The sequence below is a fragment of the Staurois parvus genome, unplaced genomic scaffold, assembly GCF_062004578.1.
Source record: "Staurois parvus isolate SC_StPar_1 unplaced genomic scaffold, SC_StPar_1.0 ptg000929l, whole genome shotgun sequence".
Classification (NCBI taxonomy): Eukaryota; Metazoa; Chordata; class Amphibia; order Anura; family Ranidae; genus Staurois; species Staurois parvus.
Genome location: NW_028318725.1, coordinates 2,485,445 through 2,503,846, shown reverse-complemented (window position 1 = coordinate 2,503,846; position 18,402 = coordinate 2,485,445). Strand labels below are relative to the sequence as shown.

The 18,402-nt window shown below is 40.2% G+C and overlaps 1 protein-coding gene across 1 annotated transcript in view; it reads right to left on the bottom strand.

Annotated features, from left to right (window-relative positions):
* LOC149441973 (tyrosine-protein kinase JAK2-like) overlaps positions 1 to 18,402 on the bottom strand; it is a 118,468-nt gene that overhangs the window by 36,970 nt on the left and 63,096 nt on the right. Inside the window, exon 2 of the mRNA XM_089656691.1 lies at positions 8,342 to 8,580. Coding sequence (XP_089512817.1) covers positions 8,342 to 8,558 — 217 coding nt within the window. The 5' untranslated portion in view covers positions 8,559 to 8,580. The remainder of the gene's footprint in view (positions 1 to 8,341; positions 8,581 to 18,402) is intronic.

Here is an 18,402-nt window from a genome sequence, read left to right as displayed (position 1 = left end):
TTAAATGAACATAAAATGATAGTAGGTATATAATCAAGTGCAAAATAGTAGATCACACTGCCATTTAAAAACAAGTTGATCATTATAATCTTTAAGGTCTCTACAATATTTCTTACATTTTTTAATTTTTTGCTCCTTTTCAAGATTTTCCATATAGGATTTTAATTTATTGGACTCAGCCTTATAATTCTCCCCATCCATATAGGGGGTGAGTTTGTCACGGATTTTATTGATCTCTGCATCTAGAAGTTTTTTTTTTCTTTCTTAATATTAGAAACTTTAAGAGGTCCACACCTGCTTTATTAAAATATTGGTACCATTCCACAGTACCATTAAAATCCTAATGTTTTATGAACCTGTTTAAAGGGACCCCAGATGGGGACACGTAATAAGGATCTTGGAGTACTTACCCTAGATGAGATTGGATGGTGTATGACCCTGACCCCACCTTGGCCGCAGCTGACCACTACCTTATGAGACAGGATAATCTCATATGCGCATTTTTGACGTACTTCTGGTGAGTGTGCACTTTTTATACCCTATATCCACTGTGTGGTACACTGGATTCCCGCCCCCACGCACACAATAGGATCTATGGGATCCCCATGTGGGCGTTTATTAATTTGGGACATTTACTCACTCAAGTTCACCGCAGTGTGATCTACTATTCTGCACTTGATTATATAGCTACTATCATTTTATGTTCATTTAACACACTGTTTTAATATGTTTAGTCCTTTATGCATATTTAGCGCTGCACCTTTTTTATGTATTCAATAAGCTTAAGTAGGATGGACACCTGACTTCAGAAATGCTATAGGCTCAGATTGTGATGATTCCCAAACCGGGTAAGGATCAGCAATCGCGCTCAAATTATCGCCCTATTTCTCCGTTCAATGTGGATGTGAAAATTCTGACCAATAGATTGAATGTGTTAATCCCTACCTTAATTGATAAGGATCAAGTGGGTTTCGTGCCTTGGCGCCAGGCAGCCAATAGTATTCCGACGCTCTAATTTAATTAGTCATTTTGCTCGATTGCGGTCCCGTGATCTTATGTTTTTGTTCTTGGATTTGACTAAAGCCTTTGATACTCTTTCCTGGACTTATTTACAGAGGGCCTTGCAGAGATGGGGTGTGGGAAATTATTTTCTTCAGTGGATTTATAGACTTTACAGTATTCCATCCACTACGGTCTGTTATAATGGGGTTGAATCCTCTCGATTTCCAATTAAGGGTGGTACGCATCAGGGTTGTCCCCTGCTGTCTCTTCTTCATCTTGGCTCTTGAACCCCTCGCTGTTCGCATTCGACTTCATCCAGACATTTTGGGTCTCAAGTTGGCGGGATTGCATCATAAGATTGCCCTCTTTGAGGACAATATTCTGATGTATCTTTCGTCTCCACTTATTTCTCTTCGCTTATCCAATCTCTTATCGCTTTTGACTGATTTTGCTCATCTCTTAGGCTTACATGCAAATCCTACTAAGTCAGTGGCTATGAATGTTTCCCTTCCCCAACCGCTTGTGAAACACCTTCAATCCCAATTTCCATTTTAAAGGACCTCCTCTCTTCCTCACCTTCTTATGATTTGTTGTATCAGGCGAATATACCTCCTCTGCTTTCTCAGCTAACCCAGTTGCTCTTTCTTGGCAGTCCATGTCCTTATCATAGTTTGGTAGGGCTCAAGTGATTAAAATGACTTGTCTTCCTAAGCTACTTTATCCTTTCCGGGTGCACCCTGTTCGGATTCCGACCCAACTACTCTGTATCTTACAACACCAAATTTTATGGTTTGTTTGGGACGACCTCGTTTGTATAAACAGTTGCTTTACCGCCCACATATTCGGGGTAGTCTTGGTCTTCCGAACGTTCATGTCACGGATCCAACCCACATGCCCACAGCGACTAACTAACCGAGGCTTGCACATCCGGCCGTGACTTGGAGTAAGAGGGAATTAGGGGGACTTAATTTATTCTGAATATATATATATATATATATATAAAGACCAGCCGTGATACACTTTCACAGCCCGCACTGCCTCTGGCCACCACTAGAGGGAGACTGCATTCCAATCCAGCTGGCTGACCACACACACGGGCAGACACAAATCTTATAAACAATCTGGTGCACGCTAAGGGTTGAGGAGCAGCCTAGCAATTAGCACACCCTTCTAGGATTCCTCCAGCTATCCTTCAAGCTAGAACCCCGGGGTTAATCACTCTTCCACTGTCCACACACCCCCAATCCAGACACACCACAAACAGTAGCTTGCCACCACCCAACAGTTTGTCTGCAGACTGGTCTGCTGGGCCACCACACACACAGATCTACATCTGGCAGATCAGTTACCTTTACAATCTGCATGCAATCTGCCAACACACAGTGCAATTGCACACAGATTGGCATTGAACTTGACCGAGCATATAAAGACACTGCAATACAATACAATCTCTCCGGAGATATGAGCCCGAGCTTAAGTACCCAGAAGAAACGTATTAACTTTATGATTTAATATCTCGAAAGTGGGCAGTGCATAAAATACATACAAACAAAAAACATTTACAGAAAACACAAAAAGACACACAATTGGCTATTGACTATAAAATAAAAGGGAATAAAAACAGAAATAAAACTTTTACCAAGAGTTGCTGCGACTAAAGCAAGTCAGAGAAAGTCCGCGATCCACCAGTCAATAGAACCGGCTACGTACGAATCACCCTGTCCATATCTCAGGTCCTCAATTTATTGGAATATGGACGTAGGCTGGACATTAGCCGTTGGCCAATCAACTCTGGGGGGTGTTCCTGTACCAGCCCACAGGGCATTCTGGGTACTGAAATGCCCAAAGTCAATTGGACCAGGAATGATTTGAATCACCAAGTCAGGGATTGAATTTCTGACACCAGCGCATCAGTCCGATCACGACAGTACCAATCACTGTTCAGCTGTCGCAATCTGGCACCATATAACCGTTTTCTGTGTTTCTCTGGGATTCTACATATGCTACAAATAGTTTTACATGCAGATGTAGCTTACAGTGTGTCCAATCAGAATGAAGTATTTTCATCTCTCTGCAATATTTTAGCTTTTATGAGAGATGAAATCTATTCCTTTGATCTGCTGATACACGTCAAAGCTCCTAAACACATCAGAGCTCTCTCTTGGTCTCTCGCTGCCTCTGAAGCCGAAATGTCTAGAGTTCCTCTTCTTAGATTTCTAGAAGGCGACAAAGTCTGATTATGTAGGTGACAAGTCTTATTGGCATCTAGGTGTCACCTCCAGCCTAGAGGATGCTCTGTCCTTTTAGATGCTAATTGGTGAACATATGTCTCTGACTGAATATCTTATTATTAATAACATGGAATGAAACTAAATCTACAATGACATATTTCTATAGATCACATCTCAACTACTTGAATCTTACATTTACGTTGCAGTTCATCATTAGTATATTGGCCCAAGTTACTCCCCTTATTCAGCATTTTTCTCACAAAGACTTACCCTTGTGGGCACTGATAGATACGTTGGACACACATTCCCTTTTGCCTTAAGCCTTACATGGCTTCCTCCATCCTCACGGCCTAAACTGTTGAATCCTGTCCTGACTCACACTTTAAAAATGTGGGACTCATGTACTGTAAGTATTTGGCGGGTCTCCTTTCCCCGCACTTACCTCTTTTACAAGTATTTGATTGTCCGCTTTTCCCCCCCAGGGGATTCTGATAACATGACCTTTCGTTGGTGGATAACTCATGGTTTTACGACAATTCACTCGTTAATCATAGGTCAAGGTATGCGTATGTTTGCGCAGCTTCGAGAGAGTCACGCTATTCCTCCATTGGAGTTATTTCGTTACTTGCAATTATGTTATTTTGTTGCACCTTTGATTCGTAGACGGGATTCCCCTTGCACCTTTTCTGGTTTTGAATCGCTTTGTAAGGCATCAGCTTCCACTAAAGGTTCCCGCTCTCAAATTTATTTATCAATCTGGAATCATCTGGCTGAACCTCTAACTGCTTACTGTGCGCAATGGAGTGTGGATCTTCAGACACAAATTCCTGCTGAGGATTGGGGGTCTATGTGGCAAGGGGTTTCCCGATGCTCTTGTAACATACCAGCATTGGAGAACTACTATAAAGTAATTTCGAGATGGTATTTTACCCCATCTTGATTAGCTAAATTTATACCAGATTATGACTAAGAGTTTCTGTGGCTGCTCTCTAGAGGGTACGATGCTCCTCATTTAGTGGACCTGCCGCTTGTGGACTAGAGTTTATAATCTTATTTATTCAGTTTCGTCCATTAACCTTAAAAAAGATCCTATTGAGGCCTTACTTTTTAAGCCGCTTCGTGGCCTACCTTACAAACCCCGTTGGTCAATTTCTTTTTTATGGCTACTAAGCAGACTATTGCAGGTTCTTGCAAATCCCCTACTCTACAATTTGAGGTCGTCAGGTCCAGAATCCAAGGTTTCTTTATCAATGAAAAATTGATGGCGGTGTTGAAGGATAAACATGATAAGCTTCTCTCTGTTTAGCAACCATGGGTGGATTACCATCTGGTTTCTCATTTTACCACAAAACTTACAAACCTATGATGTGCTGGGTTTTGCCTACTATGGGGATCATGTCTCTCAGCTCTGCCCCCCCAGGCAAACTTTTTTTCTTTGCCGGCCTGTCTCTTTCTTCTCTACGCTCTTTTTCTTCCTTTTTTTTTTCAGTTTTCTATGGATTGGGGGGGGGGAGTGGGGAGTCTACTTGACTCCTTTTTCTTCTTTCATATGGTTTGTTTATATTAGACCAATTGTTGATCATTTGTTATTGTCATCTAACAAATCTATGATTCTCTGTGTTTTTTTTTTTTTTTTTTGCTGTCTTCTTGCATGTAGCCTTTATATTTCTGCATGTGGTTGTGGGCCTCATGACCCTCTGCCTTAAACAATGTTATCTAGACCCCAATGTGGATCTTATATGTGTATTTCTGTATTTATTGTATTTTGTTTCCCTATCCTCTACTGTTTGTTGTCGTTTTGTATCATACGATTTGTCATGGTTTCTATGTTTCCATCAACATGCTTAATAAAATCTTTGGTAAAAGAAAGTAACAAATAAAAGGCAATGTCCTTCTTAAAAAAAAGAAAAAGAAAATAAATAGGTTTTTAAGAGCTGCTTTCATATTTTAGTCCTGACAGATTCCCTTTAGGATAACACTGCCACTAAAATCAAACTAGTCAAAAATATGTCCCCCACAAAGAATATTCAGTTTCATCTGCCAATGCCACCATAAGCTGCTTTATTGAAGAGAAACCAGGTGTTTGAAATTTTTGAATTCTTCACTTCCAGAACTGTGCCTTGCCAAACACTGTGATTCCTCCAACTGTCCCCCACTCTAATACAGTGTCCTGTAGTAACAGAGGGGGCAGAAAAAAAACAAACATATTGAGGAGGTCCAGGAATTAGGCATTTCTTTAACTGTTGGGTTCAGAAGATTCTTCAAGCTTCAACAATAAAAGAAGCAACATTGTGGGCAGTAGGAAAGGTAACTGTTTTGTTGCAGTGGCACATTTTTTGACCATTACAATTTTTTCAAAATAGTTTTTTTTAACCCTTTCGAAGCAACAAATCTAAGTCTTAGTCCTATATAGCATCTGAGATTCGTTTACATTCATCAAATGTCGGCTATGATAATACAATAGCCCAACAGGGGATACTAATTTCTAATAGACAGCATTAGGAGTTAGAATCCCTGGGCAGCTGGAAGCAGCTCTGGGAAAGGTGCTGCAATCATCAGGAGCAAGGGTATTTTTTATATTACACCAGAGAAAGATGAATGACAAAGCATGTTGTGGCCTGTAAAACCACAAGTGGAAAGACACCGATTTGCCAGCATCTAACACTAAAGGAGATATCAAGCCTTACGAAGTACATCATTTCTAAGATATTGCTGACTGAGTTTAGTATGATTTCTTTTTAAACCAAAGACTGGTACTAGGAAGCAAAAAAATAGAGTAAACTATTAACATATTTCATGATTCACATTTGCATCTTGCTTAATAGGGACATTTCAATAAAAATTATATTACTCCAGAATATTGAGTGGTAACGGGTTAGAACCTGTCAGATTTATGTGCTATGCTTTTCCATTTTGGAGACTCTCTTAACTTCCTGTCCGACAGACAGTGGTTACCAGGACAGGAAGAAAGGATGAATCTCCCCATGAGGACACATTTTGGATTTTCTGACTATCTCTGCAACATCACAGTTTCTCTGCATCAAAGTGAATCATGAAGCCAAAAAAAATCATGTTTATGGTTCCCGATTCAAGTTCCACGTACTAGTTCTGGGGTGCTGAAGTTAAACCTATCTATTCATAAGCCTTCACTAACAGATTCTATTTTTTATGACAGATGTCCTTTAAACCCATTTTGAAAGGATCTGTATAGCTGGAAACAAAACTTATCATACATGCATTATCTGAATACTGTGTATTATATTTTGCGCTTTTGTAGTGTAGCATATTGCTGCTATGTTTAAAACAATACAATGAAATGACAGGGGAAAGTTTCCTTCTATTGGATGATAGGGATTATGCTAACTAGGCATGTTAGGAAAGTGAAGCTAATAAAATGTGTCATATAAACCACTTTGAATATTTTGTGATGTATGTGATGCATATTGAAGTATCTAATATACACATTAAAATAAATGTAAAAAAATCTCATATCTGTGTTAGTTGATTAGTCTTAGTTTCCAATTTTGTTACACTCTTAAGCATAGTATTAAAACGTCTAAAACGATATTCAGTGCGTTGCCAAAGAAACACTTTATACACAGCTACCCCATAAAGTGGCAGTAGGACTCCTGAGGAATTACAAGAACAAATTGCAATATTTTCCCTTAGTGACCATTATAATAACGCAACTGTTTATTGTCTGTAAACTATCGTTGTTATTAGCAGCATAACTTTAGGTATACCTAAAGGCAAAACATTTTTTTTTAGTTTTGGATAGAGTGGAGATGGAGTAGAACACCTGTCAGTTTTTATTGCTGTCTGTGTCTTTATTAGGGAGATTAACCCTATCTATTTGTCCTGTTTACCATGATTATCACTGAAAGTAAAAGAAAATCCCAAATTCTGTGTTGTCCCCAGAAAAGCAATAGAGGGGAAATTTTCCCTGAGAACACTAGTAACCAAGTAATAATTTCACACAAGAGAAACAAGTGTTAAAATCCAAATAGCAATCCCCTTACCTTCCTGTCCCAATGACTACAAAAGGGAAAAAAAAAAAAAAGGAGAACCTCCGTAATGGGAACAGTTGCATGTGCACACAAGAAATGAAAAGAACCTTTTTACAGTTTTTCAGAGGTGCCCCCCCCCCCTTTCCTATGGTTCCTGGGCTCTCCCGTTCCTCTGGGGAGTATGGGACCCTGGTAAGTCTGAAAGTCTGATCCCAGAAGCTACAATGATTTCATCACTTCCAGTGTCAGAACCATCATTTCCTGGCTGTTACAATCAGGGCAGCAATTAACCAAGCACAATCTGTTTTATATATATTTATATATATATTTATATATACGCAAACACATATACACACACACACGTACGTTCACATACATACATACACCCACACTCATTTATATATAATATATTAATTGCTTGGGAGTGAAAAGTAATTTTCTAGCAAAAAAAAATGCTGATATTCACATGTGTGCCAAAAAAAAAAAAAAATCAGCCCCAGTACGCAAATAGTCAAGTGTACCATACCCAAAACTTTTTTTTTTTAAATTCTAGATAGAATGGAGAAAGGCCAAAACTCCTGTCAGGTTTTACTGTTATCCGGGGACAGATCTACCCTCTTTTCTCACCTGGGGAGATCCTTTTATGAGTAAGGAAATTAGGGAAAATATGCAACAGGGAAACAGGCTTCTGATTTTAAGCATTTTTACTTCTGTCTATGTGGTTAGAGAGATTTCCCCTCACTTATTGTCCCAGTGACAACTTTTTTTTTTTTGCCAGACAGGTAGTGAAAGACTCTCCAATGAAGCCTCTGAGTAAAACCCGACAGCAGTTCAAAAACTTTTCCACATCATTCAAAACTAACAAAACGTTTTGGCTGTAGATATACTTTAACATGCAATCCAAGTATAATGCACATAGACATGATTGTACACTGCTAAAAACACACCTGGATGACAAGTCACTTTCCAAAATGCATGTAATGTTATAAAAAAAAGAAAAGAAAAAAAAAAAAAAGTGCTTGTACGATTTCTCTGCTTCCCCCTGCTTGTATATAGTAACATAGAAATACTAGTTCTACTCACAAATGTATGTGCACTTACCACAGGTCTTTGCTGCAGTGATACAAATTTCTTCTGCAACATATTCCCCTGGGGGTAATGCAAGATAGTCTCCATCAGGCTTTCCCAATGTATGATATAGAAAAATGTAGAAGCCTGGTTCACTTGGCTTCGATACACTATGCAGCAAGGCATCTCCACTCAGGCGAACAGCAGAAACTGTACTCATGCTCATTTCCGTCATTGTGAGGCAAGCCATTACACTACTTCATAGGTGTTACCTGTAAGAGAAGAAAGAAAACATTTTTCTTTTGGTCCAAGTTTTTTGCTGAATACATTTCTTGAATCAAATAAAAAAAACATTTAAACCGCCAGGAAAAAAAAAAAAAGAATACAAAATCACAAACATAAAGCAAGCATTATGTTTTAAACAAATTATTACAGCAATAAAATGGAAATCAACAGCATTTGCCCAGCGATGTGAACATGGGCTCTCTTTGTACTTGGAGCCAAACACAAAGAAACGTTAAGGCTGCACTTTGCTAACATCATAATCCTAACTGACCAGTCTGCAGAGTAAGGCTAGGTTCACACTGGTACAGTGCATTTTTCAATGCGATTTTCTAGCACAGCTACAGTGTGACTTGATGCATTTTTGAAACATTTTTAATGTGTGTTTACTGCAACTCATTCCTGCCGTCAGCCAGCTGGGATCAGTCATCAGTTGTTAAAGTGATATTAAAAGGCAGAACATGTTGTTATACTTACCTGCTCTGTGCAGTGGTTTTGCACAGAGCAGCCTTTTTTCTCCTCTACTCGGGTCCCCTGCTGGCATTCCTGGCTCCTCCCTCCTAACCCCATAGCAAGCAGCTTACTATGGGGCACCCGCTCTCTCCTCATTGGTTCACTGTTTGTGACTGACAGTAGTCAATAACTCCTGATGCGGTCTCAGCCAATGAAGAGGGAGAGACACAGCTCTTGTGCAGGTTTCTGGATCGAGATGGAGCTCAGGGAAGTATTGGGGGCCTTTTGCTCACAGAAGGTTTTTTACCTTCAGGCATAGAATAAATGAAGGTAAAAAACCTTGAGCCTTTACAACCACTTTAAGGAGCTGGCACTTGCTGGCGTCCTAACAGCGATGAATGTTCCCCCACTGACCGCAAAATGTAATAAGACAACAATTTTTTTTTTCTTAAAACAGCATGTGGATCCCCCCTCCCCAATCCCTACCAGGTCCACATTCGAGCATGCAGTCTAGCAAGGCAGGGAAGGGGGAAGTGGGGGAATGAGCGTTATTCAAGCAAGTTGTGAAACAGGAGTGGTTGTGTTTGGCGGACTTTTTATCGTGTTGATCGGCCGCTGGCGTTTATCATTATTTACATAGAGGGACATTTTCTTTTCTTTTTTTTTTTTAATAAAGAACATGACAAAAACTGTCTTGTATTTTTATTTACTTTCGATAGAAAGAGAAAGAGTAAGGGTACTATGCTCATTCACAAAGGGAGGGGGATCTTGGGGTCTCTTTGTTCCAGGGGACTTCCAGATTACAATAAGTCAGTTACACCCACCTCCCGACACCCCCACAATCACTGGCCCAGGGTTGTGTGTGTTGGGGGGGGGGGGGGAAGCGGCCTGTGTGCCAAGTCAAAGTACCCCCACCATGTTGATGGCATGTGGCCTGGTATGGTTCAGGAGGGGGATACCTAGTATAGATTTGGAAGGCCGGGGTGACCAGCACACCTTTTTATTTTATGTCGCTTTTTTTGTTTACACATATGAATCACTGGTTGTTTTTTTTGTTTTTGTTTTTTTTATCAAGGAAATTTTTATTGAACATAAAGACAATACATACAGGAATTGGTAAACAAAAAAGCAATGTAAATGAGCCATCTGGCCCTTTGTAGGAGAGACATACATCATAGCAGGGGTGTACTACCAATTCAGTATTTGAACAGATAGTATTCCAAGTACATCTGGGAAACAGATAAAACAACACAGCAGTACAGAATACAAAAAATAAATGAATAAAAAAGATAGAAAAACAGCAAGGAAAATGCCACCAAACGTCCATGGCAAATAAATCCGCTATTCAATAATATGAAGACATGAAGAACCATATTGTGAGACATTTGCTCCAATACCATGATCAGAACGGGATACTGACACACAGATAAGATCCTGGGATGTTTAGCTTTTCACACCTGCAGAAGCCTATGCAGAACCAACTGGGGAGGTGCAAGCCTGGGAGTATCAAGCCACATTTGCCAAAAAGCAAAGAATTTACAGTGAGCATTTTTATGCTGGTATGTCAATTTTAGAAGGAAATTAACTTGGTAAACCCAATGTTTCTTGATTGGGGCATAAGGGCACATCCAAAGACTCTACTTTGTTTGTGGGCAACATATAAAAGTCTAAGGACTGCAATATTGATCGGTGGGATAAAGATTTCCTCATCCATTGCGCTCAACAGACAAACTATGGGGATTAAAGCAGCCGTAATCATATATACACACTGAAAAAATAATGCAAGTCACATCTTTCCAATATCTGAATAATTCAGGACATTGTCACATCATATGAATTAGATCTCCCTTGCCCCCACAACACTGGAGTCACTGGTTGCTAGGACACCGACAGGTGCCAGCCCCTAACAGCCAGCACAAATCTCATACAAAAATGAATGTAGACACAATTTTGATGCATTTCCATTGAAGGCTAGGGGGCAGCAAAATCACACTGCATCACGCCAAAGTAGCACAGGACTCCCCAAATTCACATCGCAGCTGCGCTTCATTGATGTGAAAAGGCACCATTGGAACCAATGTTACTTCCATTGTCATGCGATTCAGAGCAACCCAAGTCACATCTGAAATTGCATCAGTGTGAACCAGGTCGAACTGAAAAAAAATGGTTCAAAATTGTCACATTTGTAATAAAGCACTGAAGGAAACAAAACAATCGCCATCTCACCTGCTGAAGAGTTGCACATTCAATTACAATGTTACTTGTGTGGTGATAATAATTTAGGAACAAGTAAATCTTCTTTTAGGCAAATCTTAAAAGCCTACTCTGGGCTAAAACTATTTACCATCCCTCCCAAAAAGATTCCGGAATAGGGCTTATTGGCAAGAGTATATAAAGCAAAACTTTTTTTTTTCAAGGTCATATTAAGTCAATGTCACAGACATCCTAGCACCTTTGTACCTGTGGGACAGGAAATGCCCTAAAATCAGTTCATTTGGGTAGGAGTGACAGTAGCTTGCAAAGTTCGATTGAAGGCCAGGTTTGAACCAAACCCAAAGCTCCTCCTTCATTAAGAGAGCTGCTGGTTTATTTTTGCCATCTGTGACCTACTGGGGAGATTTTCCTTCACTTCATGGTTTGGAAGCACAACAGAAAGCAAGAAGATCTCTACAAAGTGAGGATATCTGGATTTCCCATCAATATTTGTCTCAATGGCAATGCTCACCAAAGCGAGAGAATGAAACTACAGGGGTTAAACAAAAAAAGGACACTACACTACATACTTTGCAGGTGTGAAAGTGACCATGTTTTGCATGAAAGCTACGAAACTGCATATGCAGTCATAAGCCTTGATACTGTAAGTCACGACATGGCAAATTGGCAACTTCAGTCACAGAGGCACCAGCTAAGCAGGCACCAACAATTTGTCAGATACAAATGGAGAAACAGAAAAAGGGCGCACCAACCTAGTGCATTATCGTTTAAAATAATTTATTGAACAAAATAGGCATCATACTCACAATGGACATAATAACACAGGCATGTCAAACTGAACAAGATGTAAACAACAAACAACATCTGAGTCCATACGATGGAACCCTGGATGACCAACTGGCTAACGCGTCTCGAGGACACAACCTCTTCCTCAGAGCCAACCATTGTGAGTATGATACCTATTTTGTTTCTTCAATAATCTATTTTAAATGATAATGCACTAGGTCGGTGCGCCCTTTTTCTGTTTCTCCATTTGTATCCAGTGTATTTGGACCACCCCGGTCTGTTGAGGGCAGCAAGCAGTGCATATTCCAGAAAATTCCAGAACATTCCTATTGGGTCTACTGAGTCCTTTCCTAGCGCAGGAGTAAAGTGTTTGTTGTGTTGGATTTACCAACAATTTGTCCTCTTTGAAGCTCGGTAAGCTCTGACATGACTCCGTATTACTAGCAGCGCACAAAGTGAATGACGAGTGAGGCTTCGCACCTGTTAGCTAGGCATCTCATCACACAATGGAAGCAAAAGAATGTTACATCGCTTCCAATTTCAAACGTAAAACATGTGGTCACTTTCACACCTGCAAATCATGTAGTGTTTCCATTTTTTTTTTTCGCTAAACCCCTGTACCTAGCAACAAAAACTTTACAGGAGGTTGTAATTCTTCTCTACTGAATAAAAAAAAAAAAAAGAAATAAGTTGCGGCTCAACACTTAACTTATGTGGGCCATAGATGAGATGAAAAACAACCGAAAATCGGCCGAAAAAAGAAAAAAAAAGAAAAAAAAAAAAAAAAAAAAAATCAGCCGATTTTCGGATCGTTAGTGCGGTAATCAGTTGGTCATTTTTCGTGATTTTTGACCTTTTAGATTATCGGTCTTGCTGGAAAATAATCGGCCAAATTTGTCGTTCTGCCGATTTTCGCGGCAATGATGGACAAATTTGCCGATCTTTTTCCGATTTTTAAAAATGCGCATGAGCAGTGACATGAACGAAGAAGGAAAAGAAAAAAATAGAAAATGAATGAGAAGAAGAAATAGAATATGAAGAAGAAGAAATAGAATATGAAGAAAAAAAGAATTTCAGCCCGATATTATATTTGACATTTAAAAGTATAGCAACATTGTATCTATTTGTATCCGAATAGAAACATCTGTATCCGAAATGGATACAAATAGATACAATGTTGCCACCTTTTCTCCTTCTGCATATTCTATGTCATCTTTTTATTCGTATTCTATTTCTTCTTCATATTCTATTTCTTCTTCTTCACTTCATATTCTATTTCTTCTTCTTCTGCATATTCTATTTCTTCTTCTTCTGCATCCTTGTTTACCTCCCCCCCCCCTCTCCATCGGCACTGGGGTCACTATAGCTGAGTGAGGGAGAAGTGGAACTTTGGAGTACTAGTCAGTACCAGTGTACCTCTAATGTTGACTGTCCTACGTGTGTGGATATTGCTGCTTTGTGTAAAGTTTAGTTCTTTACATTTTAGAATGGGATGCCTCGAGATTGTGCTGATTTTTAAAGGGTGCTTTGACTGGAAAAAAAGGTGGAGAAACACTGCACTAGAGCATGTAATAAATCAGGGGTGAATTGAGATAAAAAATAAATAAAAATACAAAGTGGGCACAAATAAGCAGGTATATTAGACATAATATATCAAATCACTTACAATTATCATTAAGGTATCAGTACCATTTGGCAGTGTCTAATTGATATTGTCCTAGAAGGTCCATCTCGAACCAGATGACCCGGACTCACAGGGAGCCAGAGCAGAGACACAGCGTGGCCAGCGGCACACCTCCACAGCCCACCCCCTATCATTTAAAAGTTGAAAAGATATAAGACAAAAAACAGTGCATTCTTCAATTCAATGTTAAATTCAAGGTTGATTACCTCTTTTACTACTTATTATGAGGGTGCCATAGAAGTGGACAATGATAAGAGTCGTGCGTGGGAGGAGGAGACCAGGGAGCTAGAGAGTAGGAGGTCTTGTGAGGAGCGAAGGGCACGGGTAGGGTGGTATTTGGGTATCAGGTCAGTGAGGTAGTTTGGGGCAGCGTTGTGAATGGCTTTGTATGTCAGAGTTAGTAATTTGAATTTAATACGTTGGGCAATCGGGAGCCAGTGAAGGGATTGGCAGAGGGGAGAGGCAGATGTGGAGCGGTTGGTGAGGTGGATGAGTCTAGCCGCTGAGTTCAGGATAGACTGGAGTGGGGATAGCATTTGTTTGGGTAGGCCAGTGAGAAGGGAGTTGCAGTAGTCCAGGCGTGAGATAATGAGGGAGTGTACAAGTTGTTTAGCAGTGTCTGGGGTGAGGAACGTACGTATCTTGGAGATGTTGCGGAGGTGAAGCCTGCATGACTTTGATAGTGATTGGACATGAGGTTGAAAGGAAAGGTTTGAGTCCAGGGTGACACCCAGGACTTTGGCGTGTGGGTTGGGATTGATGGTGGCGTTGCTAGTCGTGATGGAGAGGATATGGGGGAGGGGGCGTGGGCTGGGGGGAAAACTAGGAGCTCGGTTTTGGACAGGTTTAACTTGAGGAAATGGAGCAACATCCAGTCTGATATGTCGTTCAGGAGGTGGGCGATGTGGACGGAGCGAGAGGGGGTGAGGTGAGGGGTGGAGAGGTAAATTTGTGTGTCGTCGGCATAGAGGTGATAGTTGAAGCCGTGGGAGTGTATCAGTTTGCCAAGGGAGGAGGTGTAGATGGAGAAGAGGAGGGGTCCGAGGACATAGCCTTGGGGGACACCAACAGAGAAGGAGAGAGAGGGGGAGGTGGCAGCGTTATAGCGAATGCTGAAGGAGCGTTGGGATAAGTAGGAGGAGAGCCAGGAGAGAGCAGCGTCCCTGATGACAAAGGAGTGCAGTTTAGTGAGGAGGGGGTGGTCGACGGTGTCAAAGGTCGTGGAGAGGTCGAGGAGCAGGAGGACTGAGTAGTGGAAGAGCAGGAGGGCTGAGTAGTGGGGAGTACTTGCCCACAGTCCTGGGGAGTGTACCCCAGGACTGTGGGCAAGATCCCATACCTAAATGTTGAATGGTATAAAAAGAACACCACAATTTTAATTGATTGATGTATAATATTGCAAGCAGCAACTGGTTCGAGATGTGTTCTATTGTACAATAATATCTTTTTTGTTTTAGATGGAATTTGCAATAAATCTGTTTTTATTGATTTTTCAAAATCAATTTTTTGACATAATTGTGGATACAGATTTTCTTGTATAGCCTCTCTTGATCAATATATGAGCACAAGAAGCAGGAAGAAGTGACCCCAGCTTGGATTTTGATATGTGCACAGAGTGCTCCAAGATTCTAGGCTGTGATGCGCTCTGAAAGACAGGCAGGCACCAACCACTCAAGCATCTACAAGGTATTTTTGGATAGAATTTGTTTCTTTTAGCATTTATTTTAAGTTTGTAACAAGAATAAAAATAGTTATTCACAGGAGGTGCACGTTATAGTGGTATTAAACCGAAAAGCGAACACTTATTACACTGTAGTTTACCAATTCTTAGATGTGATGGTAGCATTAGTTTTCATTTTTTTTTGGCTCTCTTCTATTTTCATCTGGTGATTCAGCCAGCAACGTTGCTGTGTTTCAGAAGCTCAAGCTCTCAAGCAGAATGTATCGGTTCATATGGATGAGACAAACCATTTACCACTGCCAGTAGTGATTAAAATGATCAGCTTTTATTTATTCATGTAAAACCTTTATCCCCAAAGGTAAAAAATGTTTGCTGTAATGGATTATAAAGTGTTAGCTGGAGTGTGGCTTCAATTTACTATTTGAATTCAAATTTGTTAATACATTTAACACTCCCATCCCCTTAGACTGACAATGCCGCTGTCTGCCGTGTCCTGGCTCATTCTTCTAGGAGTTGTGTCTCACTAATACAGGAGGTATGTTACTAGCCAGATCACCAGGTGAAAATAGAGGGGGAAAAAAGTCAAAGAAAAGAAAACTAATGTGGCCACCACATCTGATTGTTAAGCTGAAATATTTAACATTTTTGGTTTGGGGGTTTAATACTGCTTTAAAGCTGAAGTTCAGCTACATGAAAAAAGATCTCTACAGCTTTAGTCACCTCACCAACCTATGCAGGCAGCAGGATCCTGGAGAAATCTTCACTGCAGGGATGCCCTCTCTTCTTTTTGAATGCTGTCTTCTTGTCTTTGAACTTCTGGTGCTGAAATGGTTATCAGCTTTGAATTTTCAGGCATAAACAGCAAAACAGAAAATGTATAATATATAGGGCGAGCTTTTTAGAGCCCAACCTCTGTAGCTGGTGCCAGATGGGTATCAGGGATGGATGGGAGCAATAACACTGAGGCAGCTCTTCTTAGGGTAGAAGCAAGGCTCTAATGCAGTAAACATGAAAAAGAGAGGAAGGCACCTCTAAGTGCAGTATAGACAATTTATTAGTGATCAATAGATGAATTGCACTTACAATACTTACAAGATAAATAGTTAAACAGACTCATCGTGTGGTGTGTTAAGATCCAGGTAAGGCATCCAGCCTCACACTTCCTGATCCCATGGACCGAGTTGCCGCTGGATGGCTGGATGCCTCACCTAGATCTTAACACATCACAGATGGTCTTTTCAACTATTTATCTTGTAAGTGTAATTCATCTATTGTTCACTAATAAATTGTCTATACTGCACTTAAGAGGCGCCTTCCTCTCTCTTTCATGATAACAGCAAAACAGATGATCCAACGGGGGAGCCACCTCCTCCTCCCCTACTAAGTAAAGATCTTTCTAGAATTATACTGTCTGTAAATGGGGGAGAGCTTGGCGAGTCATAGGGTGTTCTCCAGCATTCACAGATAGTGTTAAAGGAAGTGAAATCAATGAAAGAACTCTTTTTAATGGAGGAGAAGGGGGGAACAGGACCCGTTGGACCAACTGTACTGCTTTATTGCCTGTGAAACTGAAGCAGTTAACAACTCCAGTCCCAGAAGTTTATAGACAAGAAGAGGACGGGGTATCCCTGCAGTAAAGAGCTCTTAAGGATCCAGCTCCCTACATAATTTGGGGTATCCTTCATTACAGGTAATTTTTGTGACTAAACTGTAGGGATTGAACTACACCACCAACCAATACATCTACAGGAAAGCATGACTGAAGTTCAGACATTTTTAAAGGCAACTGCCATGCCCACTTTACCAGACAAAAATTATGTCATTTGACAGATCAGGCAGAATTGATAGATTTATCACTAGTGCCACAGTTTAAGCATTTTAAACTGTCACAGCTGTGCTTTGGATCCTGTTGGATTGGGTTAACCTACTTTTATTTTCTGAAACATACATTTTTCTAACGTGGTCAAACAAACAACATTCACAAATGGTAGAACTGGTGTTACTATGGCAAAAACAAATCAATGTGAAAAAAAGCTAGGATACGAAAGCTATAATGAGCCTCTAACAAGTTACAGTCTGCTTTTAAAGCCATATAAGCTAAAATTCACTCAGCCACAGCTCCAAACTTTGTTGACACCAGATGAGATTCAGTAAGCTTTGCCATATGTTTCAGCGTGTCAGAAAATTTTTGTCAGGGGCTTGAAAAATGGACAGTACAGGAATTAAATCAGTACTCCAAGCAAACAGATAATTACAGAGGTGAAATGCATACATTGAAGCTATTTTACCTCATAAATGATTTGTATTCCTGTCCATCTGGTCCTTATATGTACACAGCTCTGTTACATAGTGAGCCCTCTGTCTGTCAGGGTAGAAGACCTAATTAATCTCTATTGTGGTTAAAGCAGAATTAAAACCTAAACAAAAAACACACAAACGCATACACACATATATTTAGCTTTCCAATTCTTTGATGTGGTTGCTGCATTTCTTTTCTGTTCTTAGACATTTTTATTTTATTTTTACCTGGTGACCTGACCAGTAAGTCTGTTATTTTTCAATTTCTTTTAACCACTAGCCTACAGGGCACTTATACCCCCTTCCTGCCCAGGCCAATTTCCAGCTTCCATTCATGCAACATTGTACCCATATGAACTTTTTATCATTTTTTTGAGACAGACAGAGCTTTCTTTTGGTTGTATTTAATCACCTCTGGGATTTTAATTTTTTCTTAAACAAACCAAAAACCACTGAAAATTTTGAAAAAAAAAGTTTTTTCTTAGTTTTTGTTATACACTTTTGTAAATAAGTGATTTTTCTCCTTCACTGATGTGCGCTAATGAGGCTGCAGTGATGGGCACTGATAGGTGGCACTGATGGGCACTGATGAGGAGGCACTGGTAGGTTGCACTGATGGGCATTGACAGGTATCACTAATGGGCACTGAAAGGCAGCACTGATACATGACACTGATATATGGCACTGACTGGTACT